The sequence below is a fragment of the Hyposmocoma kahamanoa genome, unplaced genomic scaffold (assembly GCF_003589595.1).
Source record: "Hyposmocoma kahamanoa isolate Upper Pololo Valley unplaced genomic scaffold, ASM358959v1 67, whole genome shotgun sequence".
Lineage (NCBI taxonomy): Eukaryota > Metazoa > Arthropoda > Insecta > Lepidoptera > Cosmopterigidae > Hyposmocoma > Hyposmocoma kahamanoa.
Genome location: NW_020653855.1, coordinates 7,409,593 through 7,421,740, shown reverse-complemented (window position 1 = coordinate 7,421,740; position 12,148 = coordinate 7,409,593). Strand labels below are relative to the sequence as shown.

Here is a 12,148-nt window from a genome sequence, read left to right as displayed (position 1 = left end):
ACTGCCATCAGCAATTTATTTATAATGATCACCACTAATTAATCAAGACTTTCGATTTGTCAGGGTCCAGATTTCGATTGCGAAGGCGAATCAGAGCTGTCCGTAACGGAAATAAAAAAGAAAGCACTAGAAATGAAGTTGGACAGAGACAGAATGATTAAAGAAGCTGCAGAACAGAGGGAAAGGGACAGACAGGAAGAGGAAAAGAAGCGAGAGGAACAGGGCATCGATTGGGGGATGGGTAAGTACCATTTACCATTGTCCTATCCTGCACAGGCCTACTGCTTAACTGAGTCGGTTCCTGAGGTACTTGCGCGGTGCGGAAGGAGTGACAGCATTGAGTATATAACCAGAAATAGAAACGAAATGTCATTTAGTTTGTTTGAAAACTATTCTGCCAAATCATTACGGCGACAACTGCAATCTGATTGGCCAGACTGAATTCGAAACAATCGATGGGAGTCGTCAATTGTTTCACGTCAAATCGACTAGTTTAGCTTTGCTATAGTGGATGAAAATTTCATATTTAATTACCAATGAAATGTGATTCCGTTTGTTTTGTAATTAGATGTTTTGCTGTTTTTCCCACACCACCGAATGGAACAGCCCCCCATTGTCAGAGATATTATCTTTATTTCAATAAATACCGAATATTTTTGGAATATACGGAGACGTACACACAGGTCAGTTGTTGGCGCTGTACTATTTCAGCTTTCTAATTTGTGATTACAAACGATATTTGATATTTAAAAGTGATATAAGGTCAATTTGTCTGATGAGATGCTAGGGATGGATGGCCCTTATTGCTTCTCTATGTCTGGTTATATACTCGATGAGTGACAGTTATGTCGCGCTGCACACGGGATTATTTCAACAAGATGTTTCTGACGATATTCAGTAACAAGTTGATTGAATAACAATAACAAATGACTTGTCTATTCACTTCAATTATCAATGAAATAGTTTTTTTATTATCGTTTCACATAACATTTAAGTAGCAGTAGAGCTCCTTGTGAAAGAGATCGTCCAGGGAAGTACCACCTTACCTATTTCTGTCGCCAAGCAGTAATGAGAGTATTGCTACGTTCCGGTTTTTAAGGCTAAGAGTGCTGGTGAAATTGCAGGCACATGGGACTTATCAACTTATGTCTTACGGTGATTTAAAGCTCTGAGTCGCACTGTAACTGTTATGGACAGGCGTGTCACTTACCATCAGGCGCACGACTTGTTCGTCTCGTCACACACGAAAAAAAAACAACAAATGACTAAATTGGTAAAAACTTTTTTCATTCAACTTGTTATTGAATATCGTCAGAAAAGTCTTGTTGAAAATATCCCGTGTGCAGCGCGACATAACTGTACGTAAACTGTCACTCCTTCCGCACCAACTTCAGGAACCGACTCAGTTAAACATCAGGCCTGTAGTTAATAAATGACAGTCCATATGCTAAAGGGGAGTTTGTTAATCAAAGAGACACCAAATCATAACATGCTATGAGCGAAAATCGACCTTGTCATTAATAGCTCAATCGGATTGTAAACCAAATTCAGGTCAAGAATAAATATCTATTATAAATGAGAATCATAGTAAGTGGAAGTCCGTAGTATCTACCTACCCCATTGGTAGACAGGCTTTATGTTATGTATGTACTTAAAGCAGACCTTCGCCGGTAAAACTACTTCCGTCCGTGAATACAGACTTAGCCCTGCGGCCACGGCCGTAGAGCGCGCCATCTCGAGCCGACGCGCCGGCGCAGAAAGTTGTCTTGTTTTATTAATACTGTGCGGGTGAACAATTACTAATTTAGAGTTTGTTTTCAGGCGAAGACGCTGAGGAAGAACCAGATCTGTCGGAGAACCCCTACGCATCAACTGGTAACGAGGAGTTGTACTTGACCGACCCCAAAAAGACCTTAAGAGGATACTGTGAGCGGGAAGGACACGAGTTGAAATATGACTGCGAGGAGAGGGGAGTGGGGCAGTTCATTTGCCGGTATTTATGAATCAAATTATTTGGTTTTAAAAATCGGGACTTAATCGTATAAGAATCGTATTTTAATTACCCCAACGTCCATATCTGCGTAACGTCCATTTTATCAATTAAAAACCTACTACAATTTTTTTTTATTATGCGACGACGTGACGGCACGAACAGGTCTTCATTAACAGTTCCAGTGTCACTCAGAGTACATACACTTTACGGCCTTTTTCCATCGGGGCAGTTAAAGGGAACAGCCTTGCTGCGATCTTGACACACATTTTTGCCTCATTAACGAACGGATTTACCAAAGTAACTTGAACCGAAAAATCCGAAATCATGAAAAAAATCTAGTATCGAGAGGTCATTCCAAATTATGTGATTCGTAAACGGAATTATAATTCCAGAGCTGAACTCCCTCTAGACGACCCCCATGGCAGGCCAGTAGTGGCAGAAGTGATTCACAGAGGCAAGAAGAAGGACGCCGTGGTGCAATGCGCTTTGGAGGCTTGCAGGATCCTGGACAGAGCTGGACTGTTGCGGCAGGCTAAACATGGTTAGTGATAGCTTTGAAAAAGATTCAAATTCCGTCTTATATCTGCCTCCGTGACTGGACGGTTACCATGCTGGACTGCCACGCAGAGGTCCTGGGTTCGATATGTGTATGACCTACACTTATTTCTCTCGTGAGTTTGGGCGTAATTTGTGGTTGTCTGTGCCCATGGCACCTGCGACACACAGTTTCCCTAGTGCAGGGCTATGTTGACGACATACACAACGCACACACGTTGTGTATGTCGTGGCAAACAAATTAGCGTGATTTACGGGAATGTATAACTATCAGTCCATAGACAACATAAATTAATGATTCCTGTGCAAAAATGAAAATCGTAGCCATTGAAATAACAAAGTAATAACGTTAAATCTCTCACCTGTAAAATTTGGTTCAGGTAGATACGCGCCTTTTACCAATGCTATATACGCGCATTTGCACAATATCCGACGACGACATGTAAATAACTGTGAATATTAATTAATTCCCCTTTAATATTAAATATAAGAAGTCGTTTTTTTTCCTTTTAATATTATTCGAATATTGTTCGTGAGCTAAAATTATTTTCCGAACTTTGACAAATATGCGTGTCAATAGCTAGCATTGTGTGTTACACACTAATTTATAAATTAATGTTCCCTAATACAGATAGATGGAGCTAATCCTAAACAAAAGAATAATAATAATAATAAGCATTTATTTCGGACCTGAGTCCATATATAATTAGTAACAGACTTATAAACTATGTTAGTAATTTACATTCATTTACTTACACATTTACATTTACTTTTATTTTACAGCCCACTTAGAGGGCACTACATGCAACGAGTTGAGACGTTCATTGTATGGATATTGTATTGTTCATTACTCTATTAGCCGGCGCTATCCATAAAAATCTTTGTAATAAGCGCCATCTAGTTGATTTATTTGTTATCACTAGAAATTTAAATTGCAGCTCGTCAATGAAAACAAATTACTCGTTGCGACATCTGCTGTACCAATAGGTATTAAATACCCGACTACGCTGCCTTGTCTCGCGATTAACAATCCTCTCGATGTATTGGTCCATGGTGTTAGACACAGAAAACAGACATAATGTGTACATTATATCTATACATGCATACGTTCATAATCGATGGTTATGGGAAGAAAAGGCGTAACTGCCAATTTTTGCCGAAAATGCGTTATTGAAACAACTTTATTAACTTTTTATGCTTTCTCAATCAGCCTGAACAGTCTTCTTATTAAAAAAAAAGTTTTTTTTTACGTGCACATTGAAATTAAAGAGTTTATTTATTAGTAAATTTTTATTTAACAATCGTTTTCCCCTCAAAATATCTAATTATTATGGATATTAGTCACAGACAAGGCAATGGACTTATACGTATCCCATGTAAATTAGCTTTAGTGTTTATAATTCATAATAACACAGGTTGCATGGAAGTTGACACATTATAACTGACCTCAAAAGTTTGTGGAATTACAACAGTTTATCGAGTTTTTAGGTTTTCGCGATTGTTACACGTAAGAAATGAAACTATTTTTCCGGATTTAAATCGCGTATATTTGTTTTTTCAAACCAACCAACGTTTCGGGTCCTTTACAGGTCCCATGGTCACGGATGACAGGTGGTACAGTCATCAACCAGTTATGTCTAAAATTAATGCAAACCACTCTATTTTTATACTACAGTTACAAAAGTTATTAATTAAACACCTGATTTCTAATTTTATAAAGAAACATTCCAATTTACGCTACAACAGAATATGTTTTACAAATTATTTTATTTTAACAATATGAATTTTTATTAAGTTAAATTTATTATTAATTAATAATGAAAATTAGAATAAATTCAAACATTAATTAGTACTGCATAGATTTTTCATTAGAGGAAATACTGGATCCCAAACTGGTCGTACGGAGAAACCATCTTCCCTGTTGAAATTAGGATGTTTTTTTAAATTCAATGGCCTCTCGCAGCATCCTGGGTAGATAACGGACTTCTTTTGCAAGAACTGAGGGTTTGTCAAACTTCATTGAAGGTGTAGGTTTATCCATGACATGGGTGGAAAAATAGTTTCATTTCTTACATCTTCGTTTTCTTTTAAACGCTTTGGCTCCAACGAAATAAACGATGATTTCGCCAATGTCAAGTTAAAATGACTATGTGCGGTAGTTTTGTAAAAATATGACTTCTACTTTATAACGTTACAACCCCATCGATACCATACCGGTAAACTCGCCAATGCCAAGTTGAGGAACGCCTTTTTAACTAAAAGATTGACCGGTAAATTTCGAAAAAATTCACAAGAGAGTACAATAAATGAAGAGTGGACAAAGCACACTAAAGGAAGGGGGATTTTGGACATCTGTTCATCAAGTTTTATTTAATTCGGTTGACGGAAAATGATGTAAACCGGATTTAGTTCCTAATTTGGCACCCTTAGAGGGAAAATAATTTCTTCAAATTTGAACGGGTTCACAAATGTTCGAGGTTTTTTTACATAAAAAAGTTATCATGACACCGCGTTGAATTCAGAGTCGCGCCGCCGCAAGGAGCGCGACTGGAGCGCCGACGACTTCTACGACTCGGACGACGACACGTTCCTCGACCGCACGGGCAGCGTGGAGCGCAAGCGCACGCGCCGCATGCAGCGCCACGGCGCGGCCGAGCGCGCCCGCCCCGCGCAGCCGCTCACCTACGACCTCCTGGTATGTGCTACCCTCCTGGCACGTGCTGCCCTCCTCACCATAACTACGTAATCGACTGTTTGGCGAAACTGAGCTATTAACATATTTGGAATCAGCGAAACAAGGTCGACAACCCGTGTAAGCGGCTTTTTTTATTTCTTATTTAGTTTCAGATTTATTATTATTAATGCAAAGATCGAACGCTCGGGAAAAATTCCTTCGATCCGACGTCTTCTAGCTTACCGTGCCAGACGCTGTACCAACTAAGCCACGGAACGAACCAGCGGACCTCACGAATTTTTCTATGTGCTTGCGTCGTATCTTTGTATTTGGTTTCCTACAACGACTTTTTTAGTCGTAGCGCCATCTATGAGTTGAGAGTTATGACAAGGAGGGCAGCGTGCCTGTTTAGCACTGCGTTAAGCCAGGGAAGTGCTGCCATCTTACCTACTTCTGCCGCCAAGCAGTAGTGTGAGCATTACCGTGTTCCGGTTTTGAATGGTAATAGGACTTGTCAACTTATGTCTCAAGATGACGGGCGGGTTATGGACAGGCATGTAGCTTACCAGCAGGCGCATGCCTTCTTCGTCCCGTCACTTGACGTTATAAAAAAATAAAACTTTGTGTTTAGTCCAAATGAACTTTGTGTTCAAATGAAATGTACTAAACATACTTTGTGCTAAGTCCAAATGAGCAAAATATACTTTGCGTTAAGTCCAAATGTACAAGATATACTTTGCCCTTAGTCCAAATGTACAAAATGTACTTTGCATGTAAATGCAAAGTACATATAATACGAAAAGCGTCTCTTGCAAAATCCATATCCCTCGAGTATATAACCAGAAATAGAGACGAAATGTCTTTTAATTTATTTGAAAACTATTCTGCCATATCATTACTGTGACAACTGCGCTCCGATTGGCCAGCCCGAATTCGAAACAACTGACGGGTGTCGTCAATTGTTTCACTTCAAATCGACCTGCTAAATTGAGCTTTGTTGTAATGGACGAAAATTGCAAAATTACATATTTAATTTTTAATTACCGATGAAATTTGCATCCGTTTGTTTTGTAATTAGATGTTTTTTTCCCACACCACCGAATGGAACAGCACGCTATTATTGGAGATATTATCTTTATTACGATAAATACAGAATATTTTTGGAATATACGGAGACGTACACACAGGTTAGTTGTTGGCGCTGTTTATATTTCAGTGCAAACAAGAGTTGATATTTATATGTGATGTATCACTGATGAGTTAACAGGAATGTGTGGCCCTTATTTCGTCTCTATTTCTGGTTACATACTCGATGTCCGTATTATACAAAACAAAAAAATACATTATAACGTAAACCTGAATAAGTTTGTAATAATTAAATTGATATTCAATTATTTTTTTGTGAAATTACTCCACTAGTTTGTTATAATTATTAATAAAAAGATCGAACACTCAGAAAAAATTCCTTCGGTCGGATTCGAACCGACGTCTTCTTAGTCGTAGCGCCATCTAACTAAAAAATCGTTGAAAGACCAAGTACAAAGACACAACGCAAGCACATAGAAAAATTCGTGAGGTCCGTTGGTTCGTTCCGTGGCTTAGTTGGTATAGCGTCTGACACGGTATGCAAGTTTGTAATAATTATTAATAACAAAAATCGAACATCAAAACAAAAATTCTTCGATGGAATATCATGTAGTAAAACATTATGACATTCAATAAAAACTGAAAAATTATATAAGTTTTTTCATATCACACTCGCCGCGCATCTCTGGTAACAATTGAGCTACCTAAAAAACTAATTTTAAAGTTCATTTTCAACACGTTCATGTGAATTAGTTAAAGCAATAAACTAACTAAAAAAACTAAACTCTATATAAAAATGAAGTGTCATAAACAAGCGAATTTTCTTTCACAGTTGAAACAAATAGCGGAAATAGAAGCCAAAATATCTTCTGAAGAAAAAACACTGGAGCGACTGCGCTCTGCCCACAAGCCAGCTCAAACTGAGGACAGCGATTTGGACGCCCTGGACGAATACATGACGTCATTGGGCAAGCAAGGTCAGAGCATGGCGGATAAGGCTGAAATATCTAAAACGAAGGTTAGTCCTTATATTAATAATAATATACAGACGGCAACACATAAGGGCTCGTGCAGCGTGCCGGCGATATTTCGCGACTGCGGTCGCTCCGTCTTGCTGCGACTTGTTTAAACACGTAGAAATAAATGGCTTAGTGCAGCGTGCCCGCGACTTGCAACAAGCGATCAGCCGTCGCAAGTCGCTTGCGACTATTTATTTATTTATTTATTTATTTATTAAGTACTACCACATCCATTGACTTACAATTATATGGACGTCGGGTCCGCGCTAAAAAGTGTCCGAACTTATAGGGCGTTAAAATCGTATACAGAGCGTCATTCACGCTTTCGTCTTCGTTTGTTCGACTGACAGCGAAGCAAGCAAAATTAGACAGTACTGCGATGACATTACAATTTAAATTCAACGTTTTAGCTTTTTCATATTCCTTTACATGTCACTACGTTTAAATAGGTTGACTTGGGACATTTTTTTCGTGGTTTGTGTATTAGACCCGTCGTCCATTTATTTGTAAGTCAATGACCACATCATATATATTACAACATTTCAACATTCAACATACGGAATTACATCTGATATATATGACAATTACGGTGTACATATCATTTATAATAGAAGGGTACTTATATTAACTTAATTTAAATTAACGTTATGAATACCTACTGCGCGAATTTGAATAATTTTGAAATCTTATTGACAAAAATATTTATCCTGTCGTGGTACACATCTAAGTCCTCGATTTTACTGTTAATCGTATTGTACTCGTTGAAAATCCTAGTCAAAGGGGATTGAAGGCCAAGATTGGTTTTACAAGGGGGGGGGTATAGATAATTTTTGTTATTGCGTTTCTAGGATATTTATACGGGACACTCAGAGAAATGCATTCGTGTAAATCACTACATTGGACCAGTCCATTAATGAGCCTGTGCGGGAAACACAAGTCCAACAAAAGCCTTCGATCTACTATTAGATGATCAATTAACGTTCCTATTATTATTAGATTATTACTTAAGTAATTAAAAGTATATTAAATCTCCTTCTTATCTTTCCTATGGCAGAGACCCGTAAAACGGAATTTTCTAACAAAAAAGTTCTGATACTACTGGGTGATAAGAAAATCAATTTTTTTTTCCTGTGCATAAGATTCAGTAATAGGACACATTAGTGAAATAAAACAAATAAAAATTCCCAATTTCAAATTTTTGATCTTAATATTTCCTTATAATTTCTAAGGCGTGGTTCCCTCAAAATAGTAAATAAAATTGAGCGATCGGCGCCGAGTTGTCTAGACGCCTAGGCGCCAGCACGTCGCGCAGCGCGACGGCAGACTGCGCTAACGCATCGCGCGTTAGTTTAATACTTTGTTCTCTGTCAAATATATGAACTCGCGCGCTGACTCCGCACCGTTCTTATTGCTATAGCAACAGTGTCATAACAAAGTCATAACTTATTTATTTGTGAAGTACTTGAAAAGAAAACCGAACATGTATTTTTTATTTCCATTATGCAGTATGCTTCTTTAAAATGGTCAGTGGTTTTTTATCACCCTGTATATCCATTTTCTCTGTAGGTACGATAATTATTCGAAAATTCACTAAGCTGTCGGTCGGTTGCCGGTAATGTTACGTCGCTAGTCGCCCGCATGCAGCACTGTATTTAGTCGCGACATATCGCCGGCACGCTGCACGAGCCCTTAAGCTGCACATTGACAGATCTTGTTCTTTAAGGCGCCTTCCCATTATGTCGTACCGTTTTATTTATCATTGCACGACTATCGCGTCTAGCCTGTTCCCATAGCACTACTATCTACCGTGATTGTGTCGTGAACGTTTATTTTATCGTTGAACGACTGTCGTGTCTAGCTGTTCCCACTAGATCGTGATGACAATTTCTCGGTTCACGGCAGCCGCCTTGTCGTTTGCACGACAGAATTGTTTGAAGCTACGATTATCTGTCGTCACATTTTTATCATGGCGTTATATTAATCGTAGAACGATTGTCGTTCTAGCTCTTCCCATTGTCACACACTTTTACCCAATGAACTGTCATTTTACTCCATCTTCAAAGAAGACAGGTGCTATTAATGCATGCTATGAATTATAAAATATATATTAAAATGTACAGATCTGTACGTGTCTCGGCTTAATCCGTGGGTAACCTAATCTCGTTCATTGAAAGATTTAATATGGTGATATACGGTAGCATATAAATATGACTATTCTGTGCTTTTTAAAATTTATTTCATGACTTTGCATTCAAGTCGTCAGTCGAAAAATGGAAAATAATTATTATTAATAAAAAAAATAATAATTACTTTTTATCTATAGTATTTACATTGCATTTAAACAGAGAAATGAAATAAATTGCATTCGATAATTCCTGGACTCGTTGGTGGTGTTCGTCAACGAGTTTCCTTCTTAGCTTAGTTTTGCCATTTCAATCAAAATTTCTAGTTAATAATAATTCTCTGTAAAACTTGTGACAGTGTTGCCACTGTTTAACAGCTAATAACACTACGTTCCCTTCACAGATGTCAATCCAAAAATTGAAATCGGAGCTGTCAAAGACTCAGCGACTGGCAGAGATAGCACGGCCAGCGCATCTGCCGCCCTTGCTAAAGAAAGATGAAAGCAAGATGGCCGTCAAAGTAACCAACTCCGTCGTTTATGGAAAACGGTAAGGTCATTGAACTTTAGCAACACATATTCATCCTATTAACGGATTATTCACGTTTTAAGTCGAATTTTTGCTCGACTTGTTATAAACCACTTCGTGATCCTTGAGAGTCGATACGAGAGTTAGAATACAAATTTTTCCCGTACTAATATGGTTTATTTTGCTTGGGACGATCGGCAGGGACACTGGCTTTATTTCAGATTTTATTTTTTGACAAACGAATACATTTTTTTTTATACATTTTTTTTTAATAATAATAACGCACACACTCAACATAGCCCCGCACTAGGGAAACCCTGTGTCGCGGGTGCCATGGACACACACATAAACTACCACAAATTACACCCAAACTCGCGAGAGAAATAAATGTAGGCCATACAAATATTTCTCCCGGCCCGGGAATCGAACCTGAGACCTCTGCGTGGCAGTCCGGCATGGTAACCGTTCGGCCACGGAGGCAGTTTAAGAAACAAAATTAGAGCCGTTCCAAAAAATATACAGTATATTACACATGTTCTATTTAGTTCAGTTGATAAAAAAAAAATCATTGGTATATGCAAAGTACCTATTGAATACCGCGGTTTTCTTGTAAAATTTCAATGTACCACACTGTATACTAATCAGTGTATATCTTTACTATATATTTTTTCCAACGTGATTGATTTAACATTTTCACTGTTATGCTGAATCAATCGAAGCCATTTGAGGTTGCATAAACTCTTAATGATGGGATTCTGCGGCGGAGACTCAACGAAAACTGCGCTCCAAAACCCTGATAGCCCTCATTCAGTACGAGCGCAGGCGCAGGATTGCGTACTACACTAACCACATCACGTGCTTAAGATCTGGATGAGATTGCCGTGGAAGCTTAAGATTACGAGCAAAAATTCGACATAAAACGTGCCCATTATGTCGTAACGCTTTATTTTTCGTCAGACGACTGTCGCGTCTAGCCTGTTCCCATATCACGACTATCTGTCGTAACCGTGTCGTGGACTTTTTTTTATCGTTGATTGACTGTCATGCCTAGCTGTTCCCACTGGATCGTTACAATTCATCAGTTTACGGCAGCAGCCTTGTGTGCAGATATGAGACAACGATAAATAGAACGTGACTACAACAGTAGCTGCGATTATCTGTCGTCACATTTTTATCGTCAGACGACTGTTGTTTTAGATCTTCCCATTGTCTTGACAGTCTGTCCTAACGTCCAAAAAGTCGTGAATGACAGTTGTACTAACTTCATTTAAATATACAAACCACGACACTTCAAACCACGACTATCTGTCGTCACGACATAATGGGAACGCGCCCTTAATTTAGTTAATAATAATAATAACGCACACACTCAACATAGCCCCGCATTAGAGAAAACCTTATTTTACGGGTGCCATGGACACACACATAGACAACCGCAAATTACACTAAAATTCACGAGAGAAATAAATATAGGCCATACAAATATTTATCTCGGCCCGGGAATCGAACAGGGACCTCTGCGTGGCAGTACGGCATGGTAACCGTTCGGCCACTGAGGCAGTTAATATGTCTTAAGTCCTACGGTAGTATTCTGTATAAAACGAATTCATCCTGTTCTTGGCAACAGTTTTTCATATAAATTAATCTGTTATTAATAAAAAAAAATGATTTTACGTGTCCTCTAACTCTTTATTTCAGAATTAAACTAAAAGATGACATTGCCAGAAAACCAAAAGTGAAAAAAGAATCAAAACAGGAAGAGGAAGAATTCGTCGAAGAAATTGACTCCGACGAGGAAGATCCGCAAAGTACAGAAACACAAAGCCCAAGTGAACAAAATACAAAAGAACAAAGTACACATTTGCATAGTACAAAGATACAAAGTCCAAATAAACAAAATACTGAAGTACAAAATCCTAAAGGTGGCACAGAAAATACACAACAGAAAACAGAACAGAAAAAATTATATGGACCTATGAGGCCACCAGAAAATTATGTGATACCAGAAAACTACTTTGACCAGGAGACTGATAGAGATCTCCCTGAAATTCAAGAGAAGGATGTAGAATAGTTTATAAGCTTTAATTTTATTAAATAAATTAATGAAATATGGTTTCAACTTGTTTTATTTAGATTTTGATATTTAACATATTTATTAAGTAATAACTTT

General features: G+C 38.1%; 1 protein-coding gene across 1 annotated transcript in view; it reads left to right on the top strand.

Annotated features, from left to right (window-relative positions):
• The window catches only part of LOC113232234 (kanadaptin), a 19,955-nt gene extending 7,906 nt beyond the window's left edge, over positions 1 to 12,049 (top strand). Inside the window, exons 4-10 of the mRNA XM_026466896.1 lie at positions 64 to 241; positions 1,822 to 1,993; positions 2,386 to 2,534; positions 5,071 to 5,243; positions 7,141 to 7,326; positions 9,854 to 9,999; positions 11,677 to 12,049. Of these exons, the coding sequence (XP_026322681.1) occupies positions 64 to 241; positions 1,822 to 1,993; positions 2,386 to 2,534; positions 5,071 to 5,243; positions 7,141 to 7,326; positions 9,854 to 9,999; positions 11,677 to 12,049 (1,377 nt within the window). The remainder of the gene's footprint in view (positions 1 to 63; positions 242 to 1,821; positions 1,994 to 2,385; positions 2,535 to 5,070; positions 5,244 to 7,140; positions 7,327 to 9,853; positions 10,000 to 11,676) is intronic.
• Positions 12,050 to 12,148: the final 99 nt, after the last annotated feature.